The sequence below is a fragment of the Quercus lobata genome, chromosome 3 (assembly GCF_001633185.2).
Source record: "Quercus lobata isolate SW786 chromosome 3, ValleyOak3.0 Primary Assembly, whole genome shotgun sequence".
Lineage (NCBI taxonomy): Eukaryota > Viridiplantae > Streptophyta > Magnoliopsida > Fagales > Fagaceae > Quercus > Quercus lobata.
In genome coordinates, this window is record NC_044906.1 from 26224940 (window position 1) to 26244219 (window position 19280).

A 19280-nucleotide genomic window follows, 5' to 3' on the forward strand; every position below is an offset into this window, starting at 1 on the left:
TTTTTTTTTTTTTTTTTTTTTTTTTTTTAAATAAATACTCCTTGGAAACATGTACAGTAAGATCGGTTGAAAAAATGACTCATAAATTGTTGGAGTATTTGACTTTTTTTTTTTTTCACATATTAAATTGTTTTTTCATTCTGCACATGTTATTTATTTATTTATTTATGGTTTCATCATCTTGGTTCTTGACTTTTTAATTGACATTAGTAGGAAGATATGAGATAATTTAAGATGCTTGAGTGCTTGAAAGTATTTGCAACGACTTTTCTCCATGAGGCTAAGGTAGAGATGGAAATCCCCCGTGGGCTGTGGAATTTTAAATTTTACTCTTCCATCCACTTATCTATACTACTATTTAAGGGGTTTCTTCTGTTTAGATTCCTCATTTTCATGGTTCTAAAATACCCCTACATCCCTATGTTTAAGTAGAGGCAAAACTAAAGGACAATCTGATAAAAATACAACTCTTAATTCCTACTAAAATATTGTCTAAAAAATAGGGTCACTCTCTTATTGATTTTCAAATTACTTTTATCCACTTATAAATTAAATTTTCAAAATAAAAATTATATATATAAAATAAAAACACATGTAACATTTTTTTTTTTTTTGGGCTACAAAATAGGACCCAAAAAAAACCTCATCTCACGCGCGAAGCGCGTGTGATGAGACTAGTATTTATTAATGAAAATAAATGGTACTTAATATTTTATGGGTTCCGATGTATAATGTTTCATGAAACCAAAGTTGATAAGATCATAATGTGATTCACATTTCACATATACTCATTTCATCTTTGATTATTTTCTACGTTTTTCATTCATCCATATTCCATACACTTGTTAAGAATTCATTTCTAGAAGAATCATATAGGTTGAAATTAACATTAAATGTGGTAAATTTTACATCAACTTTCATATTTGATATAAGAATTTTGATCAAACCTAATCACTAAGCGGGTCTTCAACTTAACATCAATTTAGTTTTGATTAGGCCTCAAATTGACCCATTGAAAAATTTAAACTCAATAACCCTTGATCAGTTCTAATATAGATTTACATTTACATTTGCTGATAGGTTTAACAAACTAAGATTCACGTTCCTAACTATCTTATTGATTAAGTTCAAAAAATGAGAATAAAATATAGTTAAATCAAGATAAGAGTCTTATAACTCAATTGAAACTTTCTTATATTTTTAGTAGAGTTGGAGATGTCTAAAGTTTAAATTTTCACTTCTCAAATTATGTACCACTAGTAAAAAAAGAATTATGAATAAGTTTTTTTTTTATTATTTTAATTTTTTTTGGAAATAAAGCCTGACTAGTAAAAGAGTACTATGGGCTGCTACAATTATCATTGGTGTCCTCATGTCATGCACATGAGATTTGCATGTGCGGGAAAGTGCTATTGCACACAAGTTAATTCCACACAATTTTATAAACATGCCCCAAAACAATAGAACTTGTAATTATTCTTGTTAATTATCCTCGCTAATTTTTTTTTTGGATACAAGATAGAATTTCTACTCTAACTTAAATTAAGTGTATATGTGTGTGAAGTTCCCTTCTAGAGACTTGAACCCCAGCCCTTTCCCCACAAGCATTTATACTTGTGGAGTGATCACCACACCAGAGGTGATTATCCTTAATAAAATTTATTACAAAACAAAACATATTTTGTTGTTGTAAAGTAGGTTCTTTCCTTGGCAAAACCTCAAAAGAATATTCATCAAGGCATAATAGCACATCACGTGGTCCGTCCAAATAAAGAAAAAGACATTACAAGACATAGGCTTTTGGAAAAAATTCACACTTCTCTACTCATTAACAATATAGAAATATATAGTTTCAAAAAACAATATAGAAATTCTATGGGATTATTTCATCCAAAAAAATATATATATATGGGATTAAGTTTGTAGGATCTAAATTTTTTAGTTTTATTTTAATTTTTTTATTATACAAGATAAAAATTTTACTCTAATCTAATCTAAGTGTATATGTGTATGAAATTCTCTTTTGGAAACTTAAGCCTCGGCTTTTGCCCCTTACACCCCATAAGAAATTTGTACTTATAGAGTAACTATCATGTTATATTTTAAAAGGTAATCTAACAATAGACATTAATGAACTCACAATAACTCTCACTCTCCTCATACGCAAAGGTAAGTATTAGATAAATATTATATTTTAAACCTAATACTTTAATGTGATCTTAAATTTAACCTTGTAGTTTTGTAAGATTAAGTTTCAAATCTAACTTGAACTTTTGAAATTGTATCAATCTAAAAATCAAACATCCAAATCAAACATAAAGAGGAAATGATTAAATTGATACCAATTTGAAGTAGGATAAATTGCACTAAGGCCCTCTAAACTCTTATGCTATTGCACTTAGACTCGCTTAGCAATTTTGATTTTGTCAATTTGGTACATGAGCTTTGCTATTGTATCAAATAGACACTATGCTGATATTTTGTCAAGTGTTCCGCCTAATTCTAACATGGAGGCCACGTGACTTAAAAAAGAAAAGGAAAAGAAAATAGATGTATAGTTTTTCATGGCAACCAAAAACAAACTTGATAAAGAATTTTTCATCTTTGGAATAGAAAATTTTCCTCATACGCAAACAAAGAGTTAGAAGTGACCATAAAATGTCATTCAAGAAAGAAAGAAAAAAAAAAACTGCAATAACCTTTACAAACCCATCCAAAAACAACAAACCAACCCCAAAATCTGTGAGAAATAATATATGTTATTTTTAAAAAATCTAAGGAAATCAAACAACAAAAAAACCCATACTACAACCCGATCACAACTATGGTCACACAACCATCTTCAAAAACACAAACACAAACTCAAACACATTGGGCACATAATAACCCTAAAACTTTTAATAGTGTTATCTATATCAAATAGCAAAGTTCATTTACCATTTCGACCGAGACATCTAAAGTTCAAAATCTCACTAATTGATAGTATATCAACAAAATTGTACCAAAATTGAAAAAAAGAAAGGAAGAAGAGGTTAAAGTAGGTTTTAGTGGAACAACATCAAAATAAAAAAGGTCTTTCATGTAATAGATTTACTCCGTAAATAATAAGATTTAATTTGTTAGTAACAAATGAGAAGAGTGATATTTACAATATTTTCATAATAAATCTTAAGTGATAAGTTATTACTAGTTTTAATTATTTACTACTAAAATTAACAGTTAGTTATAACCCGTTATTATTTAGGATTTATTATAAAAGTATTATCTTCATAGTATTTTAGAAAACTTTCTAAAAATCTAAAAGAGTAATAAGTCGGTAAGGTTATGACTTTTAGAGAGAAGTGCCGCGTTTAAATTTCTAGAAAATAGCTTTATATACGTAAATGCTTAAATTTAGGGTAGAATTTTTATCTACTATTAAAAAAAAAAAAAACCTCCTAAATTTCAGGGTTAAATCTTAAATATAAAATTATCCAAAGCATATAAAAAAAGAATGGTAAAATCCAAAATCCCCGAATCCCAAAAAAAAAAAAGCATGAAATTTAACTTTGACTAATGTGCCTCCACCTCAATGCCACCTCAGCAAAGCAGATAAAACCTTTTTTTTATATAAAGAGAGAAAACGAAACAAAAAACATAAGACACACAATAGGAGAGAGAGAGAGAAGAGAAGAAGAGAGAAAGAAAGAGAGAGAAATGGATAGGGTGTTTTCAGTGGATGAAATGTCGGACCAGTTTTGGTCACCACCACCACACCCACACCCACAACCACCACAAGCTCCGTCGTCATCGGCTCATTCGCCACCGCAAACAGCCGACGAATCCTCCAAAATGATGAACCGCAGCGCTTCCGAGTGGGCTTTCCAGCGCTTCCTCCAGCTCGAAGTCGAACCGTCCGAGACCGAAACCACAACCGCGTCCTCCTCCGCTCCCTTAAACGACGTCGTCCTCCTCGACACGAAGACCGCCACTGATAATAATAATAATAATAGCCATAGCCATAGCCATAGCAATAACAATAACAATAACAATACTAGGAGTAATGGTAATGGTAACAACGCGGCTTCGACGACGTCGTTTACTAGCAAGAACAAGAGCAACAACGGAACGACGAGCACGACGCCGTCGTTTAATGCCGGTCCTCCGCTGAATATTCCGATCGATTCCGAAGAGTACCAGGCTTTCCTTAAGAGCAAGCTCAATCTTGCTTGTGCTGCTGTTGCTTTATCTCGGGTATGTTTTTTTTTTTTTTTTTTTTTTTTTTTTTTTTTTTTTTTTTTTTTTTTTTTTTTTTTTTTTTTTTTTTTTTTTTTTTTTGAAATATAGTTCATGGGTTTTGTTTGGTTGCCAAGAAAGTTGAGGAAATGAATAGTTTGGATCTGGGTTTTTTTAGTGTTTTTGCTTTACCTGGGTATTTGGGCTTTTTTGTTGTTGTTTAGCTTTTGTTTGGGTACTGAGAAGCTTTAGAAAAGAAAAGAAAGTTTATATTAGCATGAATTTTCTTATGTTTTATTGGTTTTCTGGGGAAAGAAAAGGTGGTGTTTTTAGGCTTTGGAGGACCATTTTTTTTTTTTCCCTAGCATTTTCTTAGAGACCAAACAAAGTATTTAATTTTTATTTCTCTCTTTTAATATAAAATAACTTGTGATTATATTGATTTGAATGTGTTTATGATGTTTGGTGGGTTTGAATCTTTTAGTTATGCATGAAGTGAAAGAGAAAATGAAAATAAAACCCAAAAACTGAAAAGATTTATTTCTTTAAATTAGCTTTAAGCAACTTTTTTGCTATAAAAGGTCGATTTTATAAGCAAAAGAAGGATTAGTTGGTTCGAGTCAAATCAACTAAGCATGAGATGTGGAAAACTTACTCTATTAGGAGCTTGACCAGAAAAAAAAGGCATGGAGTTTCCTCTTTTGGAGTTTGGTTTATGTTTAGTCCGTGTCTGTGTCTTGTTTACCAATAAAAGAACGTGTGTATTGTCCGCGTTCTTAAGAAAGATGAAGAAAAAGGAAAGAAAACGTGGTGAAGCCATGTTCTCGTGTTGATTTGGTTTTTAGAGAATCGAAAGTTGGTTCAATTAAGCTGAGTTGTTATTTTGGCATCTGCTGAGAGGAGGCTTTTGTTTTCTTGTATCAAATATGATGAGAACTAGGAATTTTAAAGTGATTTTTATTTATTTATTTTTTATGGCGTTTTCTGAAACGTAAAGTAGTGCAAATATAATTAATGGATATTTAGGTTGAGTTATACAAAGAAAACTTTGCTAGAAACTTGAAGACAGTAAAGACAAGAAGTCACATGGTCTTATATAATTGCTTTTAAATTCACTTGGCCTTAAGGCTTCAAAGAATATTACCCAAAAAAAAAAAAGTTTAAGTAGACGAGCAATTGTCAAAATCTTAGGTTGAATTGTAGCTTGCTTTGGAAAAGAAAAAATGAAACAAAGAATGAAAAAAAGACCACCACTTACTGAGTGAATGAGCTTCAATCAGCTCTGGCTAGAGATTAATAAATGTAGATTCCAAGACTTACAGTTTAACTTCATGACAGGTCTCTTGCTATGCTCTTTTTGGTCAATGGCCGTAAACTTTTAAGAAAGACTAAAAAAACCTTGCACAAAACCAAAATACTCATGGCCTCACTTAGGCATTGAACTTGACAAAAATTCTCTTCTGGAACATGTTATAATTTGATTTTCTTCAACATTTGCTTACTCTGATCTTTTCCTCATATGTGTTAGCATTCGCTATATGTAATCAAGAAAGCTAAAAGGGAAAGGTCTTTTACTTTTAGAATCCTTCTAGGCATGGGTTATGAAAGTTTTTTACTCTTAAATTTCACCTAGGCCTGGACAGTTGTATCCCTTGATTTGGATGTTCTTTTTTATTTTTGGTTGTTTGCTTGGCCAAACGATCTTCACAGCAGGGGTAAATGAGGCACTTAAAATTTCTTTCATGTGGTGGAATTATCACTTCCTGGCTAATATCTCAAATGAACAGTTTATTACAATATCTGTCACAGCTGACCTCAGGTTCTATATGGCATTTATAATCATTTGAGGAACTAGAAACTATCATTGATATGGATGCTTAAGAATTTAATTGTCTTTGTGGTATGGGATTAAGAAAATCTACAATTTGCTTTTGTATATGTATTGCATAAGATTAATTCTTTTACTTCGGTTTTGCTTGATATAGATTTGAAGCTATTTTTATCAGATAAATACTAGTTAACTTAGTATGTTTTATTCGTGTCAATAGGGATCTTTGGTAAAACCTCAAGATTCTGGTTCTTTAACTGACAATGGATTGCAAGCGTCCAATACCTCACAATTGGGATCCCAAGCCCCTTCTAAAGGTTTGCATTACTCAATTGTATGTTTTTAGTTTGTACTTGTCTAAGATCTTTTTTTTCCTTTTAAAGAAAGGAGAACTATAAACAAAAACATTATTTAAATTAATGTGCATCCAAAACACTGCAAAAATAGGCCAAAAAAATAGCAATGGATAAAAACAGCCCCAACTCCCCAGGAATAAATGAATGTCAGATTATGCAGTTCAATTGTCCACTCCTAGTAATGCAAAAAAAAAAAAAAAAAAGTATCATTTAAATGCTTTTAATGAGACAGCCTCTACTTGACACCATTGACCAGTTAATGTGCCCAAGGAATTGAATGATGAATACCCAAGGGCAACAACTGTTGTCTAGTTGCTCCACAATCCTAACCTTTTTGGCACATGCATTTCAAATGTTAACTGACCATTGAACTACATCCAGCTCCTTATGGAATTACACATGCAATTCTCTACAAGTGCCTTGTTCCCTGCAATCTATTGTCCAAACTAAAGAATGAACATGCATTAGTAGCTTGCTTTTCAATCTTATTCAGCATACAACACCACTAAAAAAAAATTATAACTTTTAGTTCATTTTTAAAAAGTTAGATTACTGTTTTTTGGTCTTATTACATGCACATTTTATGACTTAATTTGATATACTTTTCCTTTGGCAAGTATGGAATACAGACGTTTCACTTGAGGCAAACTCCACAGTCCTAGAGAAAGTAGATGTCAACACTGGTGTGAGTGGTATACATCCATACTTTTGTGGTTTGATGGCTTTACTAATTGATTTACAGAAATTTATGGGGACCAATTTAATTAACTGAATTGGGTTAGAGGTTACTAGCCTTGGGCATAAATGGAAAAGACTTTAGAAATATTGCACTGGTGACATTGAGAGAATTGAGTGGTGAGCCGGATAAGAGTGGTGCTTTCTAATAATTGATTTGTGATGGTGATAATAAGGATTATTTTACATCATGAACTTTCCTCTTGCCTCGATTCCTTCTTCTTCTTGTTTTTCCTCATACTCTTTCCCTAGCTCATCTTGAGAATTTGGTGTTGACTACAAGTAATACACTTATGTTCTTAAGTTTATTTTTTATTCACTTGTTTGTCTTTTGTCTTATATGATTTACCTATGTAGGATCAGGGTATGATTTAACCAGGTCACAAGATAAGGACTCCAATGTTTCACTTGGAACTCATTCCTTACCTTCTATGCAAAAGAGATCTGGGGTACCAGTGAGGTCAACAACAAGTGGTTCATCAAGAGAGCAGTCTGATGATGAGGAAGTTGAAGGAGAAAATGAACTGACTGAGAATATGGACCCTGCTGATGCAAAACGTGTGAGGAGGTAACCATGGTCTCTGCTGTTCTATTGATAATATTATAGGTATGATACTTGGAGATGTTAAGAGTATGTTGTTTCTCTACTGGGAAGTCACTGGTATAATTTATGTAGTTGGTGCAGCACTATCTGAAGTTGACATAAATACATCTTCAATGGGCTTTAATAGTTTGTTCCTACAAAAAGCAGTTTCTTGCAATATGAACCATGCTTTGTCATGCCAGACAGAAAAGCCATGGACGATGTACTGCTAAATTATTTTAAGATTTTCTGTTTATGGTTATCATTAGAAGGACATAAAAACTTGCTTTTAAAATTAAGTTCGACAGTAAATCTCATGGATGAAGGATCTGCCTGTTTAATGGGATAGCTGATTGGAACACAAATTTCCTGCCTGAGATGTTCTTCATAAGTCATGCTTAAATGATTTATCAGAAGTTTTTATTAATCCATGAAAAAATTGTGTTTATCTTCCAAGTCCATACTTGTTCAAAATGTGTATAATGTGTTGCATGGTATATTTACACACTCTGGTGATTCTTGGTTGCATATTTGATGCATAAGAAACCTCAAAATGTGCAGACTTCTTATTCTCTTTATGTTTTCATTGAGGCGTCAATTTTAAGCTTCTGTTCACTGGTTGAATTCATTTTCATACAATTGATTCATACTGTCTGTTTCAGGATGCTTTCCAATAGAGAGTCAGCCAGACGCTCAAGAAGAAGAAAGCAGGCCCATTTGACTGAGCTTGAGACGCAGGTATGGCCTAGTTTTTATCCATTGTTTTTTCCTTCTATTGTTTCTTTCCCCTTCCAAATCTGTTTAGAGTTTCTAACCCATTGACCTTAATAGGTTTCTCAATTAAGAGTGGAAAATTCTTCTCTGTTAAAGCGTCTTACTGAAATAAACCAGAAGTACAGTGATGCAGCTGTTGATAATAGAGTTTTAAAAGCAGATGTTGAAACATTGAGAGCAAAGGTAAGCCATTCATTTTGATTGTTCTCAAAGTTGAGTATCTTGCTAATGGGGATTGAAACTCAATGACTTAAGGCTCCCAATTAAGAATATAAATGTTGCTCAAGGGGAACAAACATGATTTATTAATTAGTTATACTCATTTGTTGTAATTATATTTCAGGTCAAGATGGCAGAGGAGACAGTCAAAAGAGTTACTGGGTTGAACAACACGATGTTCCAGGGTATGTCTGAGATGTCTACAATAGAAATGCCATCTTTTGATGGAAGCCCTTCTGACACTTCAACAGATGCTGCCGTGCCCGTGCAAGATAACCCAAATCATCACTTTTATCAACCCAGTACCAACAATAATATGTCCCCTCATGATCTAAGAGTTAACAATGGCTTGGCAGACATTTCACCTGTTGAAAATGTGCAGCAGAATCCTGCAGCAGGTGCAGTATCAGGAAACAAGATGGGAAGAACAGCTTCCTTGCAGCGAGTGGCTAGCTTGGAGCATCTGCAGAAGAGGATCCGTGGGGGTGTAACCAATGGGGAGCAATAGTAGCAAATATAGTAACTCAAATGTGTTAAACTTCTCCCAAATGATGATTTGAAGGATGATTATATTGCCCTACTATTTTTGGTTGTACCGAATGTAAGAAGGCCTATTCTTTATGTTAACTACACTCTTAATTAAGCTTCTAGTAATTAACTTTACTGATCAATGTGATGCCGGATGTAATAGCTTATTATGTCAAATTTTCCAACTCTTATTCATCCCCATGTTTTATTAAGCCTACGCAACTAATTTGTGCATCATTTTTTTTTTTTAACGCTAAGCAGCGATAGATTCTTAGGTCTAAAACCATAAAAAAAAGAAATCATCTGAGAGACCATTAACTGGAACCCGTATTGTGTCAAGACCATGGTGTCAAATACATGAGATCCAGATCGTGAAATGGTTACTGATGACAACAGTGGTAGGTGACTTGTAAGATTATAGCGTATCTATGATAAAAACAAACAAAACTTTGGTCGCGTGCTCCTATACATTGGATACAGAATGATATGACCATTTGGGATATGTGTTTGTGCTTGTGTTGCCTTCAATGTATAGGAGCACCGAGAATCAAATTCCCAAATGTATCTACACCGGTGAAATTCCCACAATGACTTTGCTACAAAACAATGATAACAAAACTTCTACCATCTCAATTATCTAATTAATCAATTCCCAAAATCATTTCCGTCATACCTTATAATAAAATATGTACGTGGAGAACTATCACACATCATTGTTGATAAAATTACATTTAGGCCTGTCTTTAGCAATTGCAATTATATATTTTAAAAAAAAAAAACCTTTTCCTTTTTTAAGGATGGTTGTAGTGGTCAAACTTGGCAAGAAGTGAATGAGGAGCTTTTCGAAATGGCGAGCAACTTTCTAAGTTAAAGGGGTGCTTTTTGAATTTTGAGATGGCTAGCATTGAACACCTCATCCTTGTTCCGACACATTTCAATCCAAAACTATTCTGTGCTCAGTGGGTGACAAATATGCCTTATTGGTTGCTTGGTATGTTGAAAACAAGGGGAGCAAGAAAATCAAATATCCCACAATAACTTCGCTACAAAACGATGCAAATAACAAAAATTCCACCATCTTAGCTATCACATTTCAAGGATGGTTGTAGTGGTCACTGCTCACACTCAGGAAGAAGTGAATGAGGAACTTTGTGAGACGGCGAGCAACTTTCTAGGTTAAAATGGTAGCACTGAAAACCTCGTACTTGTTCCTGCACATTCAAATCCAAACTATAAGTGCTTAACATGTGACAAATATGCCGTAGGTAGTGGTTGCTGGGTATGTTGGAAACAATGGGAGCAAGAAAATCTCTTGGCAAAATGCATATTTTTTTTTAATGGAGGGAAAAACTTCAGCAAAATTCATCATACAATAGAAATTGATATAGAGAAATGTATGAGTATCTAAACACTTAAATCTTAAGGGAAAAAAAGAGAAAAAAGACAGATAGAGGTGTTGTATGTTTGGAAGCTTTGAAATGATTGGATCAACATTATAACAAAGCTCGCAAAGCTTAGAGTTCCACATCAAGAGCCAAAACAAATATTAAACAATTGAAGATCATATGCACTGATTGGTTAGACAATCCTGTTGTCAGAGTTTGGGGGAAAATTCTTCTCTTAACAAAGGAGATTCCTAGCAAAATTCATCTCACAAATTGAATTCATCCAACAAGTTGTGTATAATAGATCTGATAAATTTATAATAAATTCAACTTACTCACTTAAGTAACTGCAGTTAATCACCATCATCATCATCTGCACAATACATCTTTGTCTACAATAAAGAAGATTTCAGTGAAATGCTCCCACAGAGATGCCAATTAGCTCCAGGGTGAAGGAAAGATTTCATATACCTAGCTGGGGAATTTTTCTTCAAATGCTTGGAATATGGTACTGGCTTGTCTTATGTGGTTAATCTGGAAGGAACACAATTCTCAAACGTTTGAAGATATTGAGAGACCTGTAGATATGTTGAAGCCTTTGCTAGCTGGGACTTGGTTTGATTAGCCTCATATTTGGGGTTTTACGCATTGTATTTCCATGTCTGATTTCCTTATTTCTATTAGCTCTTCCTTTTGATTTGATTGTATCCATTTCAAGTGCAGTGGGTTTACTATCTTAAAACACATTTACTTTTCTTATCAATAAAACTTTTATTACCTATCAAGAAAAAAAAAAAAAAATCCCAGGTATCATGGACAAGGATCTGAACATGATAAGCATCTGTAATTATTTGGAGGAGATACTAGAAATTCCTTTATAAGGAAACTTAACATCCAAAGCTGAAGAAATGCATCAAATTTGAGAAAATAATCACACTATTTGTATCATGCATGTAGAGGCCATGAAATCTCACTAGGGATGCCTATGAGGGACAAATTGACCCCACACAAATACCTTTGCATCCCAGCTATTAATGCTTTGTATTAAACATGTATTTGTACCAAGGTTAAGAATTTTTAGTTTTTAGTATCGTCATTGTTCAAATTGATCTATGTAAAACATAGGGTATCCCTACCTTGCTGCATTTTGATGCTTAGCTACTCTTCAAACAACAAAAATAGCTAAATAATCCGTTAGATAAAATTCGACAGCATGACTGATAAAAAATAAAATCTATTAACATTACCTCCTTAGATTATCTCCAGCTACAACAGCATCTTTTGTATCATAAGTTCCAAACTTCTGTGAGAACACAAAAAAGTAGAAATTTTAGAAAGTTCTCTTTGGATTAATATATTTCATTAATCAACACAAAAGACAGAAGATGCTGAAACCAAGCCACAGATATACAACTAAACAAGGATAAATAAAACTCAGATAAATGATGGATGATTTTATATAAATGAGACATCTGACTGAAACCTTATGTGGATTTTATTTTTTTAAAAGAAAAAAATGTCATATATGGATATCATGTTAGATTATCTGATATGTCATATTACAGATACAAGAACAGCTTTGACATAGAACATCAAGTTGTATTAAATAGAAACTAATTGAATGTATTGAATGCCAAAGCCAGTAGTTACAGTGCATATTTTAAACTTACCCGGTCACTCACTAGCCATAGGTCAGTCCACCTGTGTCAACCAAAATGGTTGTGAACTTGCACAGAATTGTCACAAAGGCCATGCAAGGTCACTCACTAGCCATGGATCAAGGTTACACAGGGCACATTGATTGCAAAGATAAACCCTAATACACACCAAATTTGGTACATCCACAATAAGAAGAGGAGGATATTTAAACCATATAAAGTTCACCTGCTTAGTCAGAAACTCGTGTAAGTTGAATGAAAACTTTGTTGAGGTCATGTTGATCTTCTTTAGCAACCGTTTCCCTTCTGACAATTGAGTTAGATTTTCATTTCAATAATTTCTTCTAACTGGATATTTCATTTAGGCACTAACTCTTGAATTCGTTTCACTACTTCCATTTTTCAATCATCCACTTGATACCAAGTTCAAGACCTACCATGCATCTAAAACATAATTGTTCATGGATTGTACTGAACTACAACCAGGTTTGTTATCTATCCCCTTAACCTTCATCTCCTTTCTCACAATCTCCACTTCACCCCACCGGTCTGCTGTAGCATAAACATTTGACAAAGCTACAAAGTCTTCACTCCTAACAGTCAAATTTGCATCACTCTTCTCAGGCTGTAGCTGGAGGAGAAGCTTCCCCACCTTCTCACCCATTATGACATCCCCATGAACTTTACAAGAACTTAGCAAACTCCTCCATATTATGGCATCTGGTTCAATTTGCATCCCCATTATAAACTCATATGCTTCTTTCAAGTGCCCAGCACGACCAAGAAGATCAACCATGCAGCCATAATGTTGCATCACAGGAAAGACACCAAATTTATTCCTCATCTTATCAAACAAATGTAGACCTTCTTCAACAAGCCCTACATGGCAACAAGCTGATAACAAGCTTGTAAAAGTAACTACATTGGGTTTAATGCCAGAAGCCCCCATTGAATCCAAAAGTTCCAAAGCTTCCTTTGCTCTCCCATGGATAGCTAGTCCAGTTGACATTGCTGTCCAAGTCAACACATTTCTCTCATTCATTTGCCAAAAAACAGATAAAGCACTCTTAAGGCACCCACATTTTGCATACATATCAACTAAACCAGTACCAATAAAAACATCATTCTCAGGTACACAAACTGTCTTCTCTATATAGCCATGAACACAAGCCCCAGATTCTAACACACCTAATTGAGAAGCCATAGAAAGAACACAAACCATTGTAGTATCGGTCGGTTTCACTCCACAAACACCAGTCAACACGTCTTGAAACAACACTAATGCATCACGGGCATATTCCTTAGTTCTTTCTCTTTGTGTACAATAACCAGTAAACATTGCATTCCATGTAACATTACTTCTCACAACCATTTCATCAAACACTCTTCGTGCTGAAAAAACATCCTTATTATTAGCATAAAAATGTATCATTGTGGTTTGCACCAAAATATTTGACATAACGCCATGTTTCAAAACTTGTCCATGTATTTCTCTCCCTTCCCACAATGTTGCTAATGATGAAGCCCTAGCACAAGCTCCAAAAATGAAAACATAAGTAAAATCATTGAAAATTAAGTCTCCCTTTGAAAACCAATGGGCAAAAACAAGAAGTGAGTTTTTAGGCTGAGTACAGCGTATCAAAGTGTTTAAGAGGAATAGGTTTGACTGGCCAAAGTGTTTGAATACTAAATGAGCATGAGAGGATAATGAAACGGCACAGTATTGGTCAATAAGTTTGGCAAAAAGAGGAGGTGACTTGAGGCTGTTGGTAATTAACTGGGCATGGATTTGGTTGAGGTGGTGTGTGGTTTTGGGTTTGTTTAGGTTTAAGAGGGAGAGACAAATTAGTCTTGGAAGAAAGGACATATGAGTGGTTCTTGGACTTAGACTTAGGCATAAGCTTACATGATAGGTTAGAATATGTGACAGTTAAGTTTCAGCTAATTATAAGCTAGGATGCATGGACACGGACACTGGGACACGGGTATGATACAGTGACGAGCAATTTTTGAAAAATTATAACATGTCACGGCAGATAGGACACTGTTGCAACACGAGTATGGCACCCAAAATGAAGAGTCAGTGCTTCCTAGTTTATAAGCTACATGCAAGAATATCACCTCTAGAATAGTATCCTATTTTTTTTGTTTTCCACCTGCTTTGTGTGAACCATCTGGTACATGAAAAAAAAAACGTTTGAGTAGGTCAATATTATATGCTATATGCCAACTACAATAACTATAAAGAGTAAGTCATTAGGAACAAAAATTCAATTTGGCAGTGCAAATGGAGAATGATGAATGTAGTAACAAATAATGGCTAAAGGAAATATATACAAATGGAAGCACCTAAACAGAACATCAAATGTGAAAAAGTGCACAAGAAAAAGTTGTAATTGGGACACTTACACTCCTACCTATTAAATTAATAGATACTTGTTGAAAGTGTCGAGTGCTAATACACAAGCCCTTTTCCCTGGATTAGGTATCCCAGATATTATCATCAAACCCAACAAACCCAAGTTTTAATCCATACTAACTAGGGGTCAATTTCATAAATCTGGTAAACTAACTGTGGCCGGGTGTACCCTTTTTTTTTCTGCCATTTAGTCCTATTTGAATATCAAACTTTCATCACCTCCCTTCTTACTATAAAATAGATATTATAAAAATTATTGTCAGCGACAGACAAATGGATTGAACTATGTTGTCACTTGTCACGAATAACTTCTATCCCTCATAATGTATGCTCTTCATGTTTTCCTAACTGCTACTACCCACTTCACTGGCATTGCTTTCCAATTTATCTGAGTTACACTCATCCCACTTAAATCACACACCCTTCCTATCATGTATTCCAATAAAATTATGCAAGACACAAATAACAGCTACTATATTTCTTTGGATTAAGGGTATCTAGCATTAACCAAATAATATTTTCCTAGACAAAAAAAAAAAAAAAAAAAAAATGATAATATGTGAGATTAGCATGAACAGTATCCATTCATATTCAATATCATCAAAGCTCTAAAGCTGTCAAACTATAAACAAAAACACTCAAACTAAGCCGAGTACTATTACTTTCATCAAAATGGAACTTTCTGTGTATCCCAGTGGGTTTGGCAGGACATGTCAGTTGCTGTAATGCTGGTATACCACTACACTTACATTCCTAAATGTGCCTTCCGTCGGTGCTTCACCATCAAGATTGTTGAAAGAAAAATTTAGACAATGAAAAAAAAAATTATTACAAAATTCAAATATTTTTGTTGATAATTCCATAGTTGGGTGAGGGGGGACTTGAACCAAATATGATGAATGCATTTAGTTTAGAACAAATTCCAATCATTGATTCTGTTTTTAGCACTAGTCAAGCCAATTTCATTTCCAGAGGATTAAATATACACTTATTGGATAAATTGGGAGAATATATCTATTCTGGCCTTGCATTTTCCACTTGAAATTTAATCAATGCACAGAATTAGAACTAGTTTAATTGAAAGCTACTGCTTTGAAAATCCGAAAAAGCTTTCCTTGTATTCACTTCATTCAAAAACTCAGTACAACAGAATTAAGATTGACAAAAACCAATCTTTCCTTTTTTTCCAATCCCTCTCATTCAATTTCTCACCAATCACACAGAGCACCAAGGTAAAGCTAAGCCTTGCAGTGATAGATTAAAAAAGTAAAATCATTCAATTTAATATTTTTGCTTATGGGTTTCCTATGGAAAGACTTCTTAGAGCATCTCCAATAGCTTCTCTAAATTTTTGTACTGTTTGAAGGGTGAACAATGACATTCATTTTTTACCTACCTACTTTTTGAAATACATTTTCCAACAGACTCTCTATCCTTTCTCCATCTCACTTAAATATTATTTCTTCATTATTTCTTTATTCATTCCCAACAACTATATTTTTCAAATTCCTAACATCTATATTTTTAAATTTCCCAATGGTAACACTTTCAAAATTTCCAACAATTATATTTTCTCAATAGCCTTTTTTTAAGGGTTATATTTTTCAATTGATAATATTTCTCAATAGTCATATTTTTCAAAAAGACTCGATAAACTTTGCAAAGAGAATTCCCAGTTTGTTGAAACATATCTAGGGGAGATTGTAAAATAAAACTAATGCATCAGAGCTCTTCTAGATATGTTGTTTGTAATGTACTACCTCATTCATGATTGAATATATGGAGAGGATCAACTGGAGCTTTATTAATGATGGCAAACCTAAACATCAACTTGAAGCATTGTATTTCATATTAATTTGGTATATCATAAAGAATTGATGACTATGATCAAGTTTAAGGCTTAGTAAACATAATATGATCATATGAATTTGGAAACATTAAAAAGAGCATAGCAAAAAGCTCAGGCTACTCTATAAACAACTAGAGTTCATTGTATCTCATAACTACAAACATGATTTCAATCATAATCAATTGATTCCATTTCTGTAAAGTGGATTCCACAGACCCCATCAATTATTTAACTGTTATATTATTGTCGGGGACAATTCTAACTACTAAGATGTCAAATTTGATTATATTACCAAATAAAAAGTTTGATTGAAATCAAAGCTGGCAGTTTGGCTGTACAGACTTAAATTGACTTCAGACACTTAGAGTTCATCTTGTCTCTTTGTAGTGCTCTATCATCTATTTTCCTTGATAAAATTTTCCATACTTAACTCAAAAGAAATATCAACATTATATTTCTGTCAAAATGCATCAAAATGCTCTTTATCAGTGCTTCTTCCTTGACATGGCACTTTGTTTTGGTTGTGTTGCACAGCATACTAAGTATTTTACAAACACACTGGTTTTGCTAACGAAATCACCATCACTATTGTGCTATGGTTATGGCCCTGGTTAGTCTCACTTGGAAGATTAAAGGACAACCAAATTGTGCCCAAAAGCAGGTTACTTTTACTTAACAATGTGCTAACAATATCATTGGTTTTGTATATCAATGAGGGAAGGCCTTAAGTTAGAGAAGGTATTTGGTATCAAATGATTTCATGTCAGCGGTATCAAAATCTAGTAAGTGTGAGACATGTAAGCAAAAAAATAACAACCCCACTAATAATTGAAAGACATGTTTTTGTGGATAGCTATTTTTGCACACATGTCTCCGGTTTATTAGATTTTGACATGAATGACTTAATATCATTTGATACAAAATACTTTTTCCTAAAGTCGAGCATGCAAAAATAGAGATGAGGCCAAAAATAAGAAACCATAAGGGAATCAGATTAGCTTATTGACTCTAATAAGATTAATTAAATAGCTATAGATGAGATCAAGAAACAGAGTGAAAGAGAAAAACATAAATGAGAGATATAGAGAAAAAAAAAACCCATAAATCCAAAACTAAATCCAGACAGTAGCAATAGCAAATCATGTAAAACCACCAAATCTAGTATAAAAGCCAATAAGTTCAAACATTATGCAAAAAACCCATGAAATTACATTTTGGGTACCGATTTCCGTTGTTGATCGATGTTCTCAGATTTCCGTTCTTCCTCACAGGTGGTTGAGCCACGGTTTGGGGTTCAAAAAAAAGTGGGCAGATCGTTTTGTGAGAGAGAGCAGGGTCAATTTTGTGCTTCCCCGTTGTTTTCTGATGAGAAGCAGACTGAGAGTTTTTTCTGAAAGAGAACCGCGAGACTCGAGAGAGAGAGAGAGAGAGAGAAACCGAGGAAAGAGAAAAAATTTATTATTTGAATTCCTCTTTTTTTTTTTTTTTATTTAAAAAAGTTAAAAAATGTACTTACATCTTTATATTTAAGTAGAGATAAAATTAAAGGATAATTTGGTAAAAATGTAACTCTAACTTGACTCTTAAAAAAAAAAAACCTAACTCCCACTAAAACATTATCTAAAAAATAGGATCACTCTCCTATTAATTTTCAAATTGATTTATTCACTTATAAATTAGATTTTTAAAATAAAAATTATACATATATATAAAATAAATAAAAACACAATTTTTTTTCTACAAAATAAGACCACTAACCAAAAAAAAAAAAAAAAGACTTATCGCTCACGCGAAGCGCATGTGATGAGGTTAATAACTCTTAAGAGCATCTAATCTAAGTGTATATGTGAATGAAGCTCTCTCATAGAGATTTGAACCCTGACCCTTACCTCCCACATTCCACACGCACTTATATTTGTGGAGTGAGTGTTAAGGCTCCACGGTGGTTGAATTTGAAACATTATTCCTAAATGAATGCTAGTAATAATATATATAAAACAGGGAAATCAACCAAAATGGCATCCCATATTTTCCTAAATGAATTTAATTAGGAAAATATTTTCCTAAACGTTACTCACTACTTACTCCCCAATGAATGCTATGTGCCTAAATTATAGCATAGAAACTTCACTGGCTACCATGAAGAAGTAGCCCTACAGACCCCAAAAAGACAAAGACCAATCTAAAACATTCACCAACAAAAAATCTCAATCAGCAAAACATCTTGAGTTCTTTCATTTGATTAGCATCATTGCTACTTCTCTTGCTGGTAACTACGTGTGAATGAGAACTTCTTCCAGCTAAGGTACATATGAAAATCTCTAATGATTTGGAAAATGGTTTGGTCCTGAACCTCCATTGCCAATCCAAGAACAACGATCTTGGAGTCCATGCACTCTCTAAAGGTGGCACATTTGAATTTGTTTTCCGCCCTAATTACTGGGGCTCTACACTCTCACGTAGATGGACATAGATGCAAACACGATTGCTTATGTAAAAGAGGGTGGCCCTTGTCTCTTCAATCATAAGAGTGGCCAATATGATATTTGTTACCCGTGGAAACAATGCCATAAAAAAATTACCATCCCTGTCTAGTGCTTCTTTTTGGGAAATTCCACATTATTCACTCTTTGTTCTTGAATTAATGTGTTTCTTGAATGTTATTGCTATCGTTTTTCATTTCTTATATGCAAAAATGATTTAACAACCTTTTATCATAATAGGGTGAGAG

At 33.5% G+C, this 19280-nt stretch overlaps 2 protein-coding genes across 16 annotated transcripts; one reads left to right on the forward strand and one right to left on the reverse strand.

Annotated features, from left to right (window-relative positions):
• Positions 1-3655: 3655 nt before the first annotated feature.
• Positions 3656-9450, forward strand: LOC115981591 (light-inducible protein CPRF2-like). Of its 3 annotated transcripts, none has more exons than XM_031103860.1 (7): positions 3656-4233; positions 6264-6360; positions 7017-7091; positions 7492-7702; positions 8380-8455; positions 8549-8674; positions 8835-9450. In XM_031103860.1, the coding sequence occupies exons 1-7, from the start codon at positions 3697-3699 to the stop codon at positions 9216-9218; spliced, it is 1506 nt and encodes a 501-aa protein (XP_030959720.1). In that variant the 5' UTR covers positions 3656-3696; the 3' UTR covers positions 9219-9450. The 3 variants fall into 3 exon arrangements, with proteins under 3 accessions (XP_030959720.1, XP_030959721.1, XP_030959722.1); XM_031103861.1 differs by having other exon boundaries at positions 7029-7091; XM_031103862.1 differs by lacking the exon at positions 7017-7091.
• A 421-nt stretch (positions 9451-9871) lies between these two features.
• Positions 9872-17952, reverse strand: LOC115980083 (pentatricopeptide repeat-containing protein At3g18970-like). 13 transcript variants are annotated; one of them, XM_031102349.1, is made up of 5 exons: positions 17772-17952; positions 14403-14455; positions 12294-13673; positions 10963-11926; positions 9872-10449 (listed from the first exon to the last, which is right to left on the reverse strand). In XM_031102349.1, the coding sequence occupies exon 3, from the start codon at positions 13651-13653 to the stop codon at positions 12715-12717; it is 939 nt and encodes a 312-aa protein (XP_030958209.1). In that variant the 5' UTR covers positions 13654-13673; positions 14403-14455; positions 17772-17952; the 3' UTR covers positions 9872-10449; positions 10963-11926; positions 12294-12714. The 13 variants fall into 13 exon arrangements, with proteins under 13 accessions (XP_030958209.1, XP_030958210.1, XP_030958204.1 ...); XM_031102350.1 differs by having other exon boundaries at positions 17761-17952; XM_031102344.1 differs by having other exon boundaries at positions 10963-11401; positions 11871-11926; positions 12508-14455; positions 17761-17952.
• Between the last annotated feature and the right edge of the window lie 1328 nt (positions 17953-19280).